The sequence below is a fragment of the Lygodium microphyllum genome, chromosome 7, assembly GCF_053477565.2.
Source record: "Lygodium microphyllum isolate KBCC chromosome 7, Lygodium_microphyllum_v1.1.10, whole genome shotgun sequence".
In the NCBI taxonomy this organism is placed as follows: domain Eukaryota; kingdom Viridiplantae; phylum Streptophyta; class Polypodiopsida; order Schizaeales; family Lygodiaceae; genus Lygodium; species Lygodium microphyllum.
The window spans coordinates 58,953,022-58,975,603 of record NC_141141.1 but is presented as its reverse complement, the minus strand read 5'-3'; the positions used below and the strand labels follow the sequence as shown (position 1 = coordinate 58,975,603).

The 22,582-nt window shown below is 40.0% G+C and overlaps 1 protein-coding gene across 2 annotated transcripts in view; it reads right to left on the bottom strand.

Annotated features, from left to right (window-relative positions):
- Positions 1 to 9,394: 9,394 nt before the first annotated feature.
- LOC148033492 (uncharacterized) overlaps positions 9,395 to 22,582 on the bottom strand; it is a 69,514-nt gene continuing 56,326 nt past the window's right edge. For both annotated transcript variants that reach the window (XM_087681430.1, XM_087681431.1), the window contains exon 5: positions 9,395 to 9,802. In XM_087681430.1, coding sequence (XP_087537556.1) covers positions 9,566 to 9,802 — 237 coding nt within the window. In that variant the 3' untranslated portion in view covers positions 9,395 to 9,565. The remainder of the gene's footprint in view (positions 9,803 to 22,582) is intronic.

Here is a 22,582-nt window from a genome sequence, read left to right as displayed (position 1 = left end):
AAAAAAATAGACATAAAGGGAAAAAAATTGCAAAAGATAAAGCATAATAATTTCCAAACCAATTAGTTCAAGAAGAACTCCGCATAAAGGGCAGCATAGATTCCTAAACATTGAATGTGTTATCCTTTTCTTTCTTATTCCACTAGAGCTTGTGAATAGGAATGTCCATGTTTGCCATTGCAAAGCATTAGATAAATTTGGTATATACTCTAGGCATCAAACATCCTATTGCATGAAAATGCAGTAAATGTCTTGTTTGTTCTTAAGGATTTATTAATAATCTAACTCATTGTATACTGGTCTTTAGATCTTAAAGTGTTTCTTGATATATTCTTCATGTTTAATGAAAGTTTTCCTTGTTCTAACAATACGAGAGCAACCTCCATCCAATGAGGAAGAAAAATAAGAATGGTGAGGAATAACAATTTTGGTGAGAGAATATTGTGAAGAGGTAAGTGGAAATATCCTTTTCTTTTTTCCAAAATCTTGTATCTATTATTTTTGCTAGCAAATTTTCCAACAACTATACCTTGCTCTTGTCATGTATCTAATAGCTACCACTTAATGTGCTTGTAAAGATGATCAACCAAATTAACTTTATTGATCATAATGTTTTCTCAATCACCCATGAGACTCATTCAATGCATTAAGGGGGATTTGGGCTCACTTTTGGGCCTTTTAATTTTTTTGGGATTCTAGGGAATATCCCATAAGGACAAATGAGAGTGAGGCTACTGTTATGGTATTTTTGAGGTTACCTTTTGGTTGGGAGCCCATAACTTTAGCATATAAACTCTAAATTGGTCAAAGGTTTTGGTGCTTTAGAATACTCCCATCAAGACCTTTCCAATTATGTATTAGAGATATAGTTTTGAGATACAATGGACATAGTTATCCATGGGCCCCCTTTTCTTAATATGACAATGACAAGGAAATTCTTACAAGGCCCAAAAGTAAGTCTAAATCTCCCATAATGTATCAACACCTCAATTGAGAATAGAGCTCATTGATGGAAGATTCATGCCAAAATAAGCATTATCCTCTATGCATAAGTGATAGAATATGCATTGAACAATGGTATATTTATAAAAAGAAACAACTGATATGTTCTTGCATCTAAATGCACATATATGAATACTTGGATGCATACACGGAGGACTCATGAGCAATAGCATGATCAGGTTTTGGGGGAGGGGGGTGGGGGGGGAACTTAGGCTTTTCAAGGTGCCATGGTGACTTTTCTTAGCAAATATATATTCATCTCTGTCCAACTTTGAAGGGCCTTTTGTGTATTATATATGTTGAAATTTAGGTTTTTTTTCTTTTTGGAGCTCTATAGCTAGATTTGGAATGGGCAAGAGAGAGGGGTTGTTGCTAATGCAAGTATATTGAGGGGGATTACAATATTAAATATTTTGAGATTGATGCCACTAAAGGGAGTGCCATATAATGGGCTGCATATTTTCATTTGGTCATGGTTCTTCATTTGGAAGAAATAAGCTAAAAGTTATAGAACTTAAGGTTCTACAATAATTAGTGTGGACCTGGGATAATATCTTGAGCTATGTGCAGGGGAATGAGCATAAAAGGTTTAAGGTAGATTTGAGGTATTATAAAAACTAGTTGTGATCATGTAGTTTTGGCCTAATTATAGTGGCATTTCTAACATAGTGAGAGTTTCATGGATTGGTAGAGATGGGAAATGAGCAAAGGTAATGATGGGCTATTATCTTATTGTTGTCACTTTTTCTAGATTTTAACCTCACATGATATTAGGCAAGGTTCTATGTCATGTTGAATACATGGGAAAAAGTGACATTGAGCTCCATTTCTCGCCAATCAAGCTCATTCATCATGTTAAGCTTCAAAGTCCCACATGTAAGCAAGAAGATAAGGGTATTTTGTTACATTGTGTATTTTCCATGTGAGTTTTTTGCTAGAAATAATCATACTCATGATCAATTAAAGCTCTAAGAGGAAGGTTCAATACATATTTTTAACTCATAATGTCTCCTTACCTGATGATCTTCAATTCTTTTGATTTCATGCTTTATCTTGATCAATCCTTTCCATCATTAACCAAATTTCTTGTTGCTTGTGCTTTGAAGGTATTCAATTGGTTCTAGGATTCTATATAAAATTTGTTGTTGCTTACTTATGCTTTGAAGGTACTTGATCAATTGGTTCTAGGATCCTATGGAACGTTCTTCTTTCTCTAAAGTTAGAGAATATGGTAAGGGCACGAATAATGAAACAATATTTCTTATTGGTACAAAAGCAAGAGTAGTGCTTGTTGATGGGGTTTGAATTTTGGTCCACGTGTAATTTTGTAAGTCACGTGTTTAATGATTGAATTCAAGATTTTATCATCTTCATCACTTTGCCAAACAAAGGAGGATATGTGACTTAGTGTGACCTTATTAGAAATTGGTCGTGGCAACTTGTACTTTTGTTTCACTATTTTGTAGGATATGGTTGGCCATCTAGGACCACTCTAGCTAGGTAAGAGTGGATGCATTTTGGACAAAGGTCAATATGTGAGTTAGTGTGATCTTATCGGAAATTGATCATGGCAAATTGTACCTTTGTTTCATTCTTTTGTAGGTTATGGTTGGCTATATAGAGCTACTCTGGCTAGGTAAGAGTGGATGCATTTTGAGCATATAAGCTCTTGATGTTACATTGGAAAAAACCCAAGAACCATGGTATCCTAAGCAATGGGCATTCTACATCCACAAAACTAAGGGTAAGTGTGGTTGGTGGCTCTTATGTGCCTTGAAATTGCCATTTACCAATAGAAGAGTGGCTTGATGAGGTGCTTAATGTATGATTTCTTGGAAATATATACAATAGTGTTACTATATTTTATTTCTTATTTTCTTGAGAACAAATGCATTTGGCCTAATAATATTCTAAAACTTCACATTTGCGGGATGAGGAATTTCTTGTTTCTTCTAGTGGGTGTCAATTTGACAACTAGTGTACTATTGTGAAAAGTGTTCATACAACTTCTACAACTTAGGAAAGGACATGATTAATTAGGTTTAGAAAGGCTCAAGCATTAAAATTTTAAGAATAGTTAACCACCATCTAGATCCTACACACACTTTCAAGCACATAGTTAGTTTAATTTGGGATCATATCATTGGGTTGACGAATTTTCATTGCAATATGTTAGCATCTCATACCAATATTACAAAAGAGTACTAACATGAGCATGATGATGAAAATATACATGTTCCTTACTATGGATCTTATAGAGGCAAGAAGCATGTAGAGTCAATGAAATTATCACAGAGATAGAGAGAGGGGGGAAAGAGAGGAAAGGATGAATGAAATGAAAATATGTATTATTCTCACATGGAGATAGAGAGAGACAGACACAGAGAGAGAGAGAGAGAGAGTATTTATTGGTAACTTGACTATGATGTCTACATGCACGTGATCAACCTCTTGGTTTTGCCATACAAGCATTTGTTGGCCCTTATACCCTATAAGAGCAGTTGCAAGGATTCAAACCTTTGTGTGTCTGAATAGATTATGGAACAATGTGTGATGGGACATCTTGCTTATCAAGGAGTGTTCGCAATGCCAAAAATATGGAGCCTTGCCATAGCACCACATGCCTTCTTTTTGTATCTAGAGCCCAATAGGAAAAAGTATATAGAAGTCCTAGTTGTACTTGTGCTCAAGCAACCAAGAACTTTTGCCTCCTTTAGGTTGCATTCAAATTTATTGGGATCAACCTATAGGTTCATTGATTCGATGTGATAAGCATAAGGTAATTCATAAAGTGTCAGTGGGAACTAGGAAAAAAGATGTATATAGAAGTCCTAGTTGTACTTGCACTCAAGCAACCAAGAACTTTTGCTTCCTTTAGGTTGAATTCAAATTTATTGGGATCAACCTATAAGGTCATTAATTTGATGTGATAAGCATAAGGTAATTCATAAAGTGTTAGTGGGAACTAGGAAAAAAGATGTTAACTTGCCCCCAAGTTCATGAACATTGCAACATATATATGGCGGGAGATGATTGAAACAATGACAACAACAAGAACAATTTCCAATCATAGAATGAAGGTTGGCCAATTGTGAAAGCATGGAAAGGAATAGAATCAATAGAGCTGGTATGAAGCCAAGAGAGCATTGAATGAGGAGTACAATTGAAGAACGGGCTCGTTGCCATGGTTGATGATCATTTATAGTCTAATAAGGATATGCACTAGAGCAAAATGTCTAAAAGATATGCTAGCAAGAGATGTAATTTATAGGTATCTCCCAAAGGATTTCCATACTCAAAAGTTGGCTATAAACATTGCAAAAGAGGGCAACCATCAAGAGAAAATGGGGCATTTTCACTATTTTGATAGGGGAGGATGAACATATGTAGCAAGATTGGCAATGCTAGAGTTGGAGAGAGAGATTGCTTTGGGAGGGTAGCCATAGAGAAAAATTGGCTCCTGGGGGAACACATATTTGGGGTGGTTTAGAAGGATGTGCCATGTGCCATATATTTGAGCTATTGCACCTCCAAAAAAATGACAAGAGGCAATGGTATACATGATCAAGTCTATTCATAACAAAAATAATCAAGAGGCAATGGTATACATGATCAAGAGGCAATGTTATACATGATCAAGTCTATTCATAACAAAAATAATGGAAGGGCACAACTTGGCTTGCTAAATCTTTGCACCTAAATGTGAACCACCGCATCTTCAAATTATGCTCATTTAGTTGGATTTACTAAAGCTCACATAAAATCTTGTTAGCTCCTCTAAATTATCTTTGCAAGAATATAATGCACATTCCATGTAGTCCCAAGTAAAGTACAAACCTTGAATGCAAGAAGAGCATGGCTACATCTATGGAGCCATGAAGCACGAAGGCCCTAATTAAATATGTAGAGTTAAGTACCTACTACATATCAAGTAATACTTTAAAACTTATTATTCAAAATAAAATCACTCATTCTTTTAAATCGCCGATATTTATGATGAGGAAGTTACAATTAAGCCAATTATAACTAAGACTATGATATTAAAGTTGGCCGCTATTAGAAAAAAAAAATCAAGTTACATGGTGCTAAGGTATCTTCAAAGATTGATCTAAGATCTAGCTACTATTAGATTAGGATCAAGGAAGAACATATCCCAAAGACTTCCTTCCTTTACTACACAATATGGCCACTATGAGTTCATTGTCATGTCTTTCAACCTAAGCTTATTGATGCCTAAAGCACAGGTATATGCTCTATGGTTATAGCTTTGGCTTTAGACCATGAACATTGGGACTAGCAAATGGCTCTTTGTCTTTGGATCTCAAGCTTGGGTGAAGTTAACTAGTTGAGGTAGAGTATTGTTGAGTTAGTTGAGATTTGGCAGCTTGACAATAATCTTTATGTCACTTGCACCCTATCCCCTTTCGCCTTGAAATGTCTTCCTACGATGATAAAGAAGGAATCCAAGACAATGTTGTTCGGTAAGCTGTAATTTTTTACTGCCTTGTTATATATTGCTTTGTCGTGCAATCTGATGATAGGAGGTCCATTGCATATGTATCAGCCCGCTGTCATCATTTGTATGTTGTTCTTTTCTACTTTGAATTATAGTCTTCCATAGATCAATCATAGTGGCATGTGTGTGTTTGATGATATCTATTCATGTCTTTTTGTTACAAAGAGGTCTTAAATTGATGGAGAAACTCACTTGCCAACTAACTTACAAATGCACTCAAACCCAAGCATCTTTAAGTTGGTGGAGAGGTAAGTAACACCCTTGCATGGGACTTGCTATCATTACTTAAGAATCTACAAACCAAGTAAAGGAAAGGCTAAGGCATATAATCCACTTCTTTTCTACAACTTTATTTGATTGTAAGGGAGATCTCGACTTGAAAATCACCATCATAAGAGGGTCTCTTTTTTTTTGGAAAGGTGGCAATGATATAGACTTCTAGAGTCTTCTTTAGTTTAAATTGGTACTACTAGGCTATACATTCCTCAACTGTCTTTCTTCATTTGTAAGAGTTCAATTCAGCTATAAAACGAGTGATTATGTATTAAACATTTTGAATCCCATTAATTGGCTTCCTCCTAGTCATTTGGAATAAAGTCTTTTTATTTGTCAAATATGACCAGCATTTAAACCCCAATGGTAAGACTCATTTTTTATATGTTTTGTTGCACTTGTAATTGAGAATGCTAATCATTGTGTATTTAGCTTTCCATTGAAAAAGTGATAACAAGAATAATGGAGGGTGTGAATGCTCAAATCTTAACCTGATTAGTTCTTTGTATGAACGACTTTCAAAGAACATACTAGTAAATAAAATAAGGGTAATCTCTCTTTTTAAGAAGTTTGATATTTTAGTCAACTAGTAATAGTCTCTATCAAGGTATTATATGGTCCATTTCTAGTGCTGCCAACTCAAATTGCAGGAGAAGGGAATTTTTCAACCATAGTTACAAATCCTTGTAGCATGACCTATTTGGACATCCTATATGCAAGGATCCTTAAGCATATATTGCATAGGTATTCTTTCGCATATATTGCATAGGTATTCTTCTTAACTAGGATATGTTTATTCCCTTGAGGGGTACATACTATGTAGTCCAAAAATGAAATATAAAAAATATTTGTATATGATATTTGATTGTTGCCTTAATTAAGGCCATTAAATGCTTACGATTAAAAATTGTACATATCCTTTATATGACCTGAGAAAGCAATCAATTTTTTTAATGCAGGATATATAATTGTTTCCTTAATTAAGAGCATTAGATACTTAAATTTGCGACATGTAGCTATCATTTATCCTAAGAAAGCAATCAAAAAATATGTGTTTATAGGATACATAACTACTATCCTAATTAAGACCATTAGATGCTTAAAATTGCAACTTGCAACTATCATTTATATGACCCAAGAAAGATACGGATGCATCAAGGCCCATGTGCTTGATATCTTTGGGATGAAGTTTGTTTTATTTAAAGGATCGATGCCATAATCAAATTGCTTGTGTGAGTTGAATGATGTCTATGCAATTGTAAAAAACTTTCGTTTTGCCACTAGCTATTAGATGAAGATGATCAACCTAACATCACGATGTGTGTATCAATGTGGGTACAATCATGCTTCTCAACTAATTTATCATCGGCAACTATTATATGTATTAATCATCCTTATAAGATATAAACATTTATAACCTTAATTTTGTATGCTTGTCATAAAGCCTATGGCGTTTGAAAAGTTATAGCCTTAGTCAAGTCTATATGTACATAATGGGTAGGACTCTATAATATACCTTCACAACATATCCAAGGGTGTATTTGCATGAAGACGTGCATGTTGTATTGAGAGAGTGAGTGACTGCACACACGCACATGGACATGTGCACATATTTTAAGGTATTTGTGCTTAAATTTTTTGTGGAGCAATCATCAAAGGATAAAGGTGACTTGTGTAATCTACTAAGAGGTTTTTCTTTAGAACGCTTAAGTGAAGGGTGGGTAGAAAAAAAAAATCATCAAAGGATAAAGATGATTTGTGTAACCTACTAAGAGGTTTTCTTTAGAACACTCGAGTGAAGGGTAGAAAAAAAGAGAAGCTAGGTGGAGGGATCTTAGAGAGGAAAAACAAATCTACTACCATAGAATGCTAGGAATGAAATAGGTACCTATAGGTGTATCAAATAGTGGAGTCATACGTATGTGCTCTTGATTGCATCCACCATAGAATGCATATCACCTATGGCCTCTCAAGGCTTTAGAAAAGATTGTATCATGGTGAGTTGTGAAATCAAGCTTTTAATTTCATAAAAAGAGGGGAGTGTGTTTTTATGCTTGGTTGAAGGCTTAGAAGTGATAGGGCTTTAGTTGACACCCCACAATTGCGTAGATGTCCAAATTTATCGATCCTAGGTACATCAAATAAGACAAAATGAAGGCACTGAAAGAATATGAGAAGACTTCAAAAGACCACCATCAACTTTTTTATATTACATTTTGGCATAAGCCATGTAAAAAAGGATTGAGTTCCATCTTTATTAACAGACTTGCCTAGAGCACACCCAATTCAAAACTTCAAGTGGAGAAAAGAAAGGTAGTTTTACTTCTTTGACAATAAGTTTCATCACCCCCTATCAAGGTGAAGCCCTATTATAGCCTCAACGATCATACCTATATTAGAGTTCCTCTATTTCCCCCATCAAAAATCACATTTTCACTTCCAATTCCTCTTACCACCTTGTCCACATCACCTACTCCACAAACTAATGCAAAATATGTTTAAAAGCTTTAGTATCATAAAACGTTAAGTACAACTCCCACATTCCCCCCCCACCCCCCCCCCCCCCCCCCCCCCAAAAAAAACAATATTTGGTATATATGTCAAGATAATGATTGTGCATGGCAGCATATGTGGATGCTCAAGTTTCCACATGTATGCACACGCGTCCAAGCGTGCACATGCACAAGTATGCAGACATGCGTGCACACGTGCATGTACATGCATGCACACCCACATGTGCACACTATGTAAGCAATCAAGATCATTATCAGTTCTATTTTCTTTGCTGGACAGGTGCGTTAGTATTCCTTGTGGCAATGGGGGACAGCTCAACTGTCTCATTATTATCTCCTAAGCCCCATAATTTTACCTCCCTTAAGGCTTTTGCATCTTAGGCATGTAAAAATAAATATGCTGCATGTGATAATTGCTAGAGGTGTTTGCTATTGTACTTAAATGTGCTTGGTGCACATTTGCTAAATATGTTCCCCTTAACTCTCATCAAAGGCAGCATCGTACCATGTGAGAGGAGGGCATTATCTTTTCCATGCGCACGAGTGCTTATGAGCTTCTTTGGCTGCACTGAGTTAATGTTCAACCACTTTGTGCATCCATAATTGATACGATATTCTCTCAAAAAAAAAAAAAAGCGCCATACATAAGCAATGATTTTGAGTTATCACAAATTAAACACTCGATGTAATAACACAAGAAATCGGTTCAAATGCATCTAATCATGATGTCATTATTGGATCATGATACACATGACTACATGAAAATCTTGTAAGTTATACATTTGAGGTAAACAAGTCGTGGATATTTCATGATGAATGAACTGATATTTTGTTTATGTTGAATTTTTTTATCACAGGCCGTTCCAGGTACATCTGTAATGCCTCTTGCAGGAACACCTCTTGCTTTAGAATGACTTGAAGCAGGTCAGAAACACTCAAATTATCCATATTTTCTGCTGCTTGCAGGCTCCCAAGCTTGCAAATATTTGCAAAACCTGAGAGAAATTTGCTTGAATCTTGCTGATACTCTGCATACATGACCAACAAATTAATTTCTTCACGCCTTGGCTCGCTTTCTACTGCCATCTAATGTTCTAAAGATTCATATTATTCACATGACCTCACAATCTCAAATATGTTTCAGCTTCTGAACCTCAAATCAACAAATCATTTAAAGGCAGCTGAATAGCTCAAGGAAAATATTGCTTCGATGAAACTAACAGGGTATCAAGATCTGATAATGTTCATAGCTCTTAGACAACTACCCAGAAGATGGTATTCTTCTATCCCATGATTGAGATTTAAAAGAGAAAATGTGTGTGAGAAATGCCCCCAAGGACCAGAGGCACATCATGCCTAACAGTTGAAGTACAGATACAAGAGTCTGTAGTGATCCATTTACAGCCAGAGCTTCAGCTGTAGCTTCTGCTCCTCTCAAAGAATACAAGAGCCCTGCAACTAGCTGAGTCGCTCTATTTAGTTGATGTAGCCTGTATACCTGTCAACGAAGTATTGATGAGCACCAGCAATCAACTCCAACAAGAAGAACAAGCAACTATGACAATTCACAAATATTTTGTAACCTCTTTATGCTTATGGCAAGAAAAATTTCAGGTGCATCCTACCATCTGAATTCAAACTTCTGCTTCAAGGTGAAGCAAAATGCAAAAAGCAGAACAAAAAGACAACTGTATGCTGTCTAGCAGCAGCAATTCTCAGGGAGTACCATGAAGAGGACAGCATGTCTGTCACATACACTAGGGTTTTTACTGGTCAGACCTGTTTTATGAGTGACCTGTTTTTACTGGTCAGACCTGTTTTATGAGTGACCGTCCAGCAGTTCCAGCTATACATAGGCTTGTATGTTTTCAGACAGGCATACAGTGTCTTGTATTTCACTTCCACATTCACATTGGAATACCTTCAGGCTTCAGACTACTCTCCTCTTCCATTCTCGGTCTTTCTCTTGCACATGTTTGAAAGGTACCTCAGCAGGATTGTTAGCCCTGCCATTTGACCCTGATATGGGTGGCAAGTTAAGCAGTAAACGAGCTTGCCCTACCTATAGCTGAGAGATTAGTGAAAGGAGTTCCTTATATAAGCAGCAATGACTGGTCACCGTATACCTTGAAGACACTAGAACTTCAGTATTTGGACATTGGCTATGCCCAATCCCTTGTTATCCCTGTGCATTTCTTTGTTAAGTATGATAGATTGGTCACGATCTGAAGTGGCTACATTGATCTTGTCAAGATTAGAAAGAAACCTTTATAGTGATCATGGCAACCCAACCGTCTAACAGAAGGCCAATCATCCAAGTGGCCTCACAACACTGACTCTACAATTCCCCGACAATTGTGCTCCAAGCTCACATGATCATAAACTTGTAGAAGCAAGCAAGGCGACATAAGTAAAATGTGTTATGACAAGTGAGCAGACAAAGTGCGCAGAAAACAAAAGAGTCAAAGACTCCTTGAATAAGGAATGAATGCCCAAATAAATGGATGAAAGATGGAAGAAATAGTACAAAAGGCTCTACATATGCAAGGTACAAGATACAATGAAGCACACTGAGCAGCATGAAGTACTGATGCCGAGAGCTGAAGAAGCCAAAACAAGGATGAAGACTCAATGCAAAAGGTGGAGCACAAGGATCAAAGACACTTGAAGAGCCAGTCCAGGCTAAGCAAAGCTGAGTGCAGAGTCGAAGACGCCTATGAACAATAAGGTAGAGTATGTTATCACTCGAATGGTTGATCCTAAATGAGTACAGCCAGCTAGACTCAATGTCCAAACTACAAGGAAATCAATGTTTTGGCTAAGGAAGCATTCCAAAAAGCACAAACTAGGACGGTGCTTCTGTGAGTGCACAACACAAGAGGAACATGAACACGAAGAGAAAAGGAGAAGAGAAATCACTCCAATGGTTGATCCTAAATGAGGACAGCCAGCTAGACTCAATGTCCAAAGTACAAGGAGATCAATGTTTTGGCTATAGCAAGCAGTCCAAAAAGCGCAAACTAGGGCTGCGCTTCTGTGAGTGCACGACAGAAGAGGAACATGAACACGAAGAGAAAAGACAGCAGGAAGAGAGGAGAAATTTGCACTGAATCTGAAACAAATGCAGAATACAATGGACTGATCAGTCCCTGCACGCAGCCCAAAGCATCAGTGAGGGCACCAGATCAGGCTGGAAAATGATGACATACCGAAGATGGTGACAGAGACAATGACGGTGACAGAAAGGGAGTGTGCAGCCAGCACTCTTTGAAGGAGACAGAGAAGAATGCTGCAATCTGAGAGCACCTGCAGAAGATAGAAGAGAGTGACCTGCCCCTACCTGACAATGGCTGCTAAATAGCCAGAATATGCTGAAACTAGCCAACAGCATTTAACGCAGTCTGACTGACAAAAAACTGCACAGAATGCTGATGTGGCAGGTCTGGGGCTGATCACAGCCATCTAGGGCAAATCACTGACAACTAGGCTGCACAGCCTTTGGCAGGACATGAGAAATGGCTGTTGACAACATGTGATCACTCTTGACACTGACTAGGAAAAGAAATGCACACAAAACTGAATGGAAAACATAGTCAGAGCTCCAATGTCTTTGTCAAACTCTGACGAAGCTCACAACCATGAGATGATAGACTGACAAAATAGAATGGCACGCTAGTACCCCCTCTCAGATATTGGGAGTGCCTGAAGACCCAACAACCTCATGTGATGAAGTGTGGAAGCCTTGGGCAAAAGCTTTGTGAAGAGATCCGTTGCATCGTCCTCCATGGGACAACAAGCCACCACTAACTCGAAATCCACGATCTTCTCTCGAACATAATGGTACTGAACTTCTATGTGCTTCATAAGAGCATGAAGCACAAAGTTCTTTGCCAAAGCTAAGGCACTCTAGTCATCCATGTACAACTGTGCGGAACCTGTCCATTGAAAGCAAATCACCACCAACATCCAACGGAGCCAAACCACCTCCATAGTTGTAGAACAGAGTGCTTAGTACTCTACTCCCGTAGAAGATAAGGCCACAATAGGTTGCTTCTTACTACTCCATGAGATAGCTCTCAATCCAAGGGAGAAAGCAAAACCTATAGTGGATCATCTGGACTCCACATCACCTGTCCAATCTAAGTTACTCCATCCAAAAAGAGCGGCCCCCTCGCCGTATATGATCCCATAGGATCAAGTCCCTTGTAAATAGCACGGAATGCACAAAGCGGCTCGCTAATGAGCCTAAGTAGGAGTCTTTGTAAAAGAAGACAACAATGCCAACACAAAAGAGATGTCTAGCCTAGTATGAATAAGCCAGATTAAAGAAACAACAAGGCACCTGTAATGGGTAGCATCTGGTGGGGGTTCTCCAATTGCCACAAGCTTGGATTCCGCATCCATGAGGCAAGAAATAGGCCGACACTTATCACTCGGCCATACCAAACTCCGAACAAAGCTCAAAGATGTACCTATGCTGGAAGATGAAGATGCCATGTGCCATCTAATAGATCTCTAGACCAAGGAGTAAGTGAAGGATCCCTAGGTCCGTCATGTTAAACTCCTCCCACAAGATCTCACAAGTCCAACCAACCTGTGATGTTGGGTTTTACTCACACCTACGCTCACATAGGAGTGCCAATGATCTGCACATAGGACACAATGGCACTTTTTTACTCTCTGTAAGAGAGGTTTTTTCCCCCAGTCACTTTTATTTTCATCTATGTATTTACGTTACACATTTTGGTCACTTACCCCACAATACACACATCTGTGTGTGAACGCACTTTAAGTCACTTTCACAACCCTAAAGGCTAAGGGTTGTACTTTGTACTTTTCACTTCACATTCTATTATGAAAACTGACGTGCTGTGATCACTCCCTCTATCTATCAATCATGTTCACTTCTTTTTGCTCCATTGTTGTACTTCGCTCTTACATTCAGTATCAGAGCTGTTCAGCCAGATGTCTCTCTGCTCTCCACTCTCAATTCAACCCACATGCTACTCCTACCTGTGGCAGCCTATGTTTCTGACACGCCTTCTCTATTCTCCTCAACCTCTACAACCTCTCATGGTTGTCCAGAACAGTTTGGAAAACCTTAATTTTACAGGCACAGTCCAAAAAACCCTAATTTTGCAAGTGCAGTCCCAAAAACCCTAACTTGGTAGGCGCAGTCCAGAACTACCATGTCAGCACCTGCGCAGTCCAAAACTGCTCCAGATCTGTTCCAGTCTGCCACGTCAACAACCACGCAGCTCATAACTGGTTGTGCTTGCTCTTGAGTTGCCACATCAGCATATTTTTGTATCTATGCAGCTGCTACAAATATATTTTATTATTTTAATCAGAATTTCAAAGCCAAAGCAAAGTGCTTTTGCAGGAACAGGTCAATTTTTGCTTCAGCAAGTGCTTCAGTGCATGAATTTAAGAAATTTGCACATATTTGGGTTAGAAATTTTGGGGTTTTTGTATTTTTGGCAAACATTGGCACACGTAATTTGTTTTTAGTCTGAAATTGACTAAAACTACGCACATTGGACAATCAAAGTTTTGGTGCTTTTGTGTTTTTAGTGCTGCTGAGCACTCTTATTGCCTTGGACAACGTGTTGTTTGCTAAAATCTGGAAATTTTCAGCACATTGAGGTAGTATTGGTTAATTATGACACGATTTGGTGGTTCTTTTGACTAAATTTGGTCGATTACAGCTTGGCATTTGCTGTAATTTCTGGGAATTTGAAGATTTTTAGGTCAGCCAGCTTTTGTAATTGCTCTTTTTGCATTTGATTAAGTGACATTTATCATGGCAGCTCATGGGCAAAATGATGTCTTCACTTATGTTTCAAAAGAGGATAGAGTGGATGGCAACAACTATTCTCTATGGTCTTTTACGATGAAAAATGTGCTTGTTGCAAAAGGTCTTTGGGATTATGTTAGTGGGGAAGAAGTATGTCCTAGTGATTTGTCTCCTGCAACCCCTCCACAAGCAAGATGTCGTGGACAAAGACAAGAGGGCACAAGAGAGCAGGACGTGGACAAAGGCAAGAAGTTGTCACAGAGCCACCACCCCAAAGAACATCTACTTAGGGGCCTTAGGACACTAGGGATGCCCAAGCATTGTCACTTATTTCATTGGCGGTTCAACGATCAATAATCCCGCATATTCATTCTATTGCTACTTTACAAGTAGCATGGTTTACACTTGAGCACATGTTTGTTGGTAAGAATGAGGCACAAATTTCTTTTTTGAAGGAGCTTGAAAATGTGAAGATGGAAGAAGGTGATTATCATGGGGATGTGAATTTTTAAGATGCTTTAATCTTGCTGATAGCATTTGATTAAGTTATTAAGCAAATGTGCAACGTTATTTAGCACACGTGATGCACACAGCATTTATTTCATGGTAACAAGCCAACGATCCCGAGGATGCAGCGGGTGTCAAAGGCAACCCTAGGATAGTTATTTGACAAGTATTGATGGTGACCCTAGGGACTATCATTAATTAATTAATTAATGCCAGTCAAAGGGTCAACAAAGGTTGGGGACCACTCCAAGTTGCAAATGGCCCAGCCATTTAATAATGGATGGGCACATTCAATTTTGGCAAAGTCAGAAGGGCTGAAATTAAATTTCAAGATTATTTAATTTTGAAAATTAATTAAATCACTAGATAATGCTGAAAAACCGGTTTAGAAGACTGCCACTTGGCAAAAATGCCCATGCAAACTAAGAAAACGTTTTTGGGGATTAGGTTTCAGCCATTCAGCCAGTTTACAGCTTGGGGGAGACAGATCAAGTGACAGAATTTTGGAGGTGTCTAGCAATAGGTGACTGCATTAAATACAAGCTGGAACAGGCAGCAAACAAAATTTAGGGTTTTCTTGCAAAGAAATCAAATTTCTCTCTCACCTTCTCCAACCTATTCTCAAGAGATCTTAGCATTTCTCAACCAGTTTGAGCAAATCTCAACCAAATTTGGTAGACAACAAAGAGATCTTTATTGTAAGCCCTATATTTCTGCAAAAATCAGGGTTTAACAGCCACCTCGAGACCCATGCCAATCGGTGAAGACATTGTATACTAAATTCAACACCTAAAATTTGTGTTAAGTATCAGGGAATTCAAATGCCAACCCATTCATTGTAATTTGGAGTAGCATTTGGCTTGTTGGAGGTTCCATTCGTGCAAGTCCTGGGTGAAAAATCAAGGGGCAATTAACCCGAATTGTTTAATGATTGTTGCTACAGCAAAGGGGCTTTTGGAACAACAAAGGAGATTGTGAATCTTAGCTTGTACTCATTCCATTAGCAATCAAGTCAAAGAAATATCGAAAAGAGCGTCGGTTTTGGGGTCAATAGGTGTCCAATGTCCAAGATTATTAAGGTAATTTGTGCATTTTAAGTTACGTTTATTTGCTGACTGCTATAATTAAGTGCTTAATCAAGGAATTATCATCCTTTCCAAGAAGGAAGGCTAGTTTCAGTGATACTATGCAAGATCATCTTAATAAAATTCAGGACTTGCACGAGCAGTTGATCGATGTAGATGAGTATTATTATAATACTCATATGATTTCTACTACTTTGAACTCTTTACCACCGTCTTATTTGGCCTTCCACACTCCATTGAATCTTACAATGTGGGTTTCTCCACAGTCACTTACATTTCTTCAATTGGTTGGCTTATTGTTGGAAGAAGAGCAAACAAAAAAGAATAGTGGTGAGGATGTAGTAGCTTTTGAACATGCTTTTGTGGCAGCAAAAAGGCAAGGGCAATCAGCCCAAAAATGCTCCGCAAAGTTTTAGAAGTTCTGGAAGTTCAGATAACAACAAGAAGCGGGGGGCAAACAAGCTAAGAAGAGCAAGAGCCATTATTGTAAAAAGCAACGTCATTGTTGTACTTTGTTTTCACTCACATTCTATTATGAAAACTATCATGCTGTGACCACTTCCTCTCTCTATCAATTGTGTTCACTTCTTTCTGCTCCATTGTTATACTTCAATTTTACATGTGAGTCACTTCCTATGACAATCAAGTCATCACATACAAGATGATTAAAACACACCTATCACCCACAACATTGTAATAAAGATTGGGATCATAATCCAAGTAATGGAAACCACCTTGCAAGAAGAATCAATCAATCCCCTAGTACCAAACCCTAGGAGCTTGCTTTAGGCCATAGAGAGCTTCCTGCAATCAGTAGACATGATCCTCCTTCCACTACACAAGAAAACCAAGAGGCTGTGAAACATACATCTCCATCTCTAGGATGTTGTTTAAAAAGGCAAACTTGACATCTAAAAGACAAGCCACGATGATGAGCTACAAAAGTCAAGATAGCTTGAATAATATGTTGGGAATAAAGGCTTATTGTGCCTTTCTTCAATGTTTGGGTGTGAACGCACCCTTACACTATTGTACTTTATATACTATCTAAACCTAAAAAGTGGTACATTCGTCATTGTACCAAATACCTAGTGTGTCGTACTTACTCTCTCTCTCTCTACTGCTCTCTACTCTCCGTGCAATATCTGACACTCTCACACTCAACTCACTCAGTCTCGATCGAACCGGTTGCAACAAACTAGTATCAGAGCCGGTAATTGGAGTGAGGTGACACGCCTGAGGTGACGTCCGATAGTCAATATGTGTGACGGTCAAAGCGAGTCGCGTAGAAGACACACTCGTGCAGGCACCAAGTTACAGGCAGGCACAACAAGCAAATGCGACAGACAGGTTACAGGCGGGCTCGACAAGCACGCACGACACAACAAGTTGCACGTGGCAGGTCGTAGCGTTGCAGGAGCACACAACACGTTGCAGGCGGCAAGTCGCAGGCGCCGCAGGGGAACACGACAAGTTACAGACGGCGAGTTGCAAGCGCCGCAGGATCAAACTCGACAGTCGTCAAGCAACGGGTGCATTGCGTTCAATCAAAGGTCAAAATCAACAAGTCCTGGTCAACACCAAAAGAAGCTCATCTCATGTCTTTTTTCTTCAAATTATTTCCTTAATTTTTGCTATTACTTTAGCAAGCATTCACAAGCACAAGCACAACGTGAAATTTTGCCCTTGGATACATGTATTTCACATTTTGCCTTGGCTATTTCACGCACAAGCACAATGTGAAATTTTAGTAGAATTTTCTTCAATGCAGTTGGGTACATGTATTGATGCACTTGGGTACATGTATTGATGCAATCTGGACGGATTACCCGCTAAAAATTTGGGGCTTTTGATCAAAATTGTCAAATTTCTGCCCAGGAATGTCTTTGGAGCAAAAATTTCAGTGAAATTTTGGGGATTTCACATGTCATTGGTGCCTTGGTACCTAAATGTGACAATAATTGCCTAAGGAGTGTAGTAACAAACATCTTTATTCTCTGAAAATCTATTTGCAAATCTGAAATCTTTGCAATCTTGGGATTTTTACTGTTGGTTGGTACTTTACTGTACCGTGATTAGTTGTGTCACATTTAGGCTTGCCTTTGGTGACTAGTTAGTCAATTTGGGGCTGCAAATTATGGCTAGACACAATGAGAGCAGTAATCTTTTGCACATTAAGAAGCTTGAGGATGCACATAATTTTGCAATTTGGCAAAAACAATGCTACAATGTCTTGGTGCAAAGGAAACATGTAAAGCCCATCAAAACAAAGGGAATCAAACCAGCAAACATGAAACAAGACGAGTGCGGTGACTTGGATGAGCTTGCCTGCTCTACCATTGAGCTCTCAGTGTCAAGCAACTTGCTCTTCCACATTGAGAAGCTGAACTCAGCATATGCAATGTGGCAGCGGCTTGAAGAATTGTATGCTCAGAAAAGTGTAGCTAGCAAGGTTTATTGGCTAAAATTTTTAATGGACTTTCGCATGAAAGAAGGTACAGCCATGTCTATACATTTGAATGAGTTTAACTCAATTTTCAATCAGCTAATTGCTTTGGATTTCCATATTGATGATGAGTTCAAGGCTACTTTATTGCTATGCACTCTGCCTGAAAGTTGGGATACCTTCAGGACAGCGTTGAGTAACTCGAATGCTCAGTTGTTATACTCTAATGTGGAGAGTTCTTTACATTGCCTTTAGGTGGGAGGTTGTTGGAAATAAAGGCTTACTGTGCCTTGTTAGCAGATATTAGTCAGCTCATGGTGTGAGTCTGTGTGCAGAGGCTGGACATTTTATGCAGTATTTTATGGCACATTTTTGTGGCCATTTATGATGTATTATTTAGCATTTGTTGTTGGCCGACCAGCATTAAATGCTGGCCGACCTGCATTTTATGCTCCCCACTTTTGTGGCTATTTATAGGGCTCCTCCTCCACAGTCTTTTGTACTTCAGCCATCAGTGGAGATCCTTCTAGGAGAGAGGAGCCGGTGCTGAGGAGCCCATGCAGCCAGTGACTCACCGTTGTATGCTGCTGTCTCGTGTTCGATATGGATTCCATTTCCCGAGCATACATCTGAGTTCTCATCTGTCTACTGTGTTCATTCTTTCTTTCTTTCTTCTGTCTTGTGTTTCAGCATTTATTTCAGCATATTCTTTACGCTTCCATTGCTGCACCACTTCTGACATGGTATCAGATTTCAGGCTGCAACCTATTTGTGCTATGTTTTCTTGCTGTTTTCAGGATTTACACCCTTCTTGCTGATCAGGCGGCTGTCCTTCCTGCTGGCGACTGCTGATTTGCTGCTGGCGACAGTGTTTCAGCATTTGCGTTTTGCGTTTTTCTGGTCAGATTTGCGTTTACTGCTGTTCCACTCTTTGCTGCCCGTGTTTCCTTCATCAACCTGCTGGCAACAGTCTTTAGACCCTGTTTCTTCAGTTTGCAGCCTGTGTTTTGCTGTTTACAGCATTATTTTTGTCTGTTTTTCTGATTATTCAGGCCGTTTTTGCTGTTTTTGGCAGTTTTTGACTGATTTTTTGACTTTGTGCAGCAGCTTTTGGCTTATTTTGGTCAGCCTTTGGGTTATATTGCATGTGAACTCACTATTTTTGGTGTTTTTGGTTGCGTTTTGGCTGTGCTCACTCTCCCAACGACCCTCTTTTCTTCTACTTCTCTTTTCTACCTCCTCCAGATGGCCCCTCCGTGCACCTCAACTGATGATAAGTTACATGGCCCTGATTACCTCACATGGAGTGCTGTCATGAAAGCTTGGTTTGTGCAGAAGCGGCTATGGTACATCGTCTGTGGAGCTCTTGCTCGACCTCTCCGTCCTTTTCCTCTTCCTGAAGACTTTGATGAGGACAACCATGAGGAAGCGGTGCTCACATGGGACTCGGACGATGCCCGTGCTTACTCGGCGTTGCTTCGGTGTATTTCTAAAGCGGTCTTACCGGCGGTTACCTCGTGTAGGACATCTCCTGAAGTATGGCAGAAGTTGCAGCAAATGTACGAGGCACCTTCCACCATGCGGGCCGTCACACTTTATGGCCAGCTCCAGCAGATGAAGTTTGAGCCGAAAGATACTATTCAGTCTTTTCTTCTTCGTGTTACGCAGGTACAAGACCAGCTTCGGCACATGCAATCTGCTCTTCCCGAGGTGCATCTTGTCGAAACGGTCCTCTACAAGCTCCCCCCGGAGTTTGATGGAGTGGCCAATGCTTTGCGGGCGCAGACATCATCGTCTCCTGTCAGTTTTACACATATGACCTCGATGCTTCTTGAGCATGAGGCATCCTTGAGATTACAGGGGCGGCTTCCGGCACATTATGGAGGTGAGGCTTATGTAGCTTCAGAGAGGGGTGACGGGAAGAAGAAGTCGAAGCCCCAGTGTTATCACTGTGGCAAGAAGGGACATTTGCGGAAGGACTGCAAGAAGTTAGCGGCTTCCAGGAAGAAGGAGCAGAAGACGAAGCGGGATGCTGACTCTACCGATGAGTCCTCTCCTTCATCAGACTCCGACTCCGATCCTCCGACCAAGGAGAAGTCCAAGGCGCGGAAGGGATCCTCTTCTTCGGATCGCGGGAAGGGCTTGGTGGCCCCTTCCTCGGCTGCTTTCTAGTGGTGGTGATGCGGTCATCCCTCACGACTCCTCGGTGCCAGAGAGGGAGTGTGAGCGGGTGTTGGTGGGGCTGCAGTGCCTCATCTATATTTTGATACAGGTGCACAGGTTCCAGAGAGGGACGTCCCTGACGCATCGACGGTATCTGGCAGTGAAATCCTAGAGACTGGAGTTGATTTCTAGGTTCATGATGAGCTGTTCTTCTTGACAGAGAGCGAGAGGCTTTCGTCTGGAGCTCACATGAGGGGACACTTTGGTGGTTTGGCCAAAGGCGGGAACTCCATGGTCACATGTTCAGAGACATGTTTGGCAGATTGGCTTTGTATGTCCTGAGTGACATAGGTGACATTACACAGAGAGCTGCTATGATTCTTCTCTATTTTCAGGTGTTGTTGGTACGATCGACATCGACATCAGATACTCTCCGAGGCTTCTTGGTGGTGGGCTGGCCACTCACCGCTTGGACATCCATGGTCCTTCTGGTGTTTCTTTGTTGTGTAGTTTATGATTCTCCATCATTGTACTATTTCATTGTATCCGATCACACATGATCTGAGAGAGGGTGTTAGCAGATATTAGTCAGCTCATGGTGTGAGTCTGTGTGCAGAGGCTGGACATTTTATGCAGTATTTTATGGCACATTTTTGTGGCCATTTATGATGTATTATTTAGCATTTGTTGCTGGCCGACCTGCATTTTATGCTCCCCACTTTTGTGGCTATTTATAGGGCTCCTCCTCCACAGTCTTTTGTACTTCAGCCATCAGTGGAGATCCTTCTGGGAGAGAGGAGCCAGTGCTAAGGAGCCCACGCAGCCAGTGACTCACCGTTGTATGCTGCTGTCTCGTGTTCGATATGGATTCCATTTCCCGAGCATACATCTGAGTTCTTATCTGTCTACTGTGTTCATTCTTTCTTTCTTTCTTCTGTCTTGTGTTTCAGCATTTATTTCAGCATATTCTTTACGCTTCCATTGCTGCACCACTTCTGACATGCCTTTCTTCAATGTTTGGGTGCGAAAGCACCCTTACACTATTGTACTTTATATACTATCTAAACCTAAAAAGTGGTACATTCGTCATTGTACCAAATACCTAGTGTGTCATGCTTACTCTCTCTCTCCACTGCTCTCTACTCTCTGTGCAATATCTAACACTCTCACCCTCAACTCACTTAGTCTCGATGGAATCAGCTGCAACATAGAAGACATCCAAATTGTAGGTGCAAAAGTCTTAGAATAATCCAATCCCACCCTCTGTGCAAATCCCTTGGCAACAAGCCTAGCTTTGTGCTTATCCAAGGATCCATCAGCCAAGTACTTGGTCTGAAAGACCCACTTCACACCAATCACCTTTCGTTTCTATGGAAGCGGAACCAACTCCCAAGTCTGATTTCGCTTGATAATCCAGCTCCTCTTACATAGCACGACACCAGATATCCTGTGCAAGAGCCTTGTCAAGTGTAGTAGGCTCATGATTCTGAAAAATTTGAGGCATAAGAGCATAGTTCACATAAAGTGAACTGTCTTGCTCGGCCCATATCCTGGCTTATCTACGTGGGTAAAAAGGAGTCAAAGGAAAATGGAGCCTACATGAGTCATCGATACCACCAAGGAACGGTGAGAGGCTCATCTTACTACGAGGGAGACCACTAGGTTTCCAATACATGTAATGCATCATTTGGAAAAGAGACTGACATTCCCCAAAAGACACCTAAGGGGATGGAAAAGGAATAGAAACAGTCCATGAAGAAGGAATAGAAGGAGCCATCAATGGTAAAAGAGAAGTATAAGGGGGAGAAGTCGAAGATGAAGTAGCGGTGCCAATAGATAACCGAGAAGGAAGGGGTTGAGCTAATGGTGAGGGGGTTCAATCAATGACCAAGAACCACCTGCACATGAATCACCATCAATGGGATCATCAGAGGTTGAAGCCTCATCAAAGATAACACCCCGGCTCAAATCAATCTTTCGTGTCAACAGGTCATAGATATAGTTGCCTTTATACGATGTACAGACAAGATCATACCATACAATCTATATTGTACGACATGATACGTATCCGTACAAATTCATATGTGAAAATTGACTTGTTTTGGTCGTTGCGTCTAGGCATGTTCTTGTGTTTACACAATGTCCCCGCTACGCATTTTTCACCCGTTAGTCACATACATGGCACTTGAGAGTCTTCCCATGCCTTGGATGCCACATTCCACACCCTTACCCCCTTGGATCCCAAGATCCAACCAGCATACTTTTGAATGTTTGACTTGG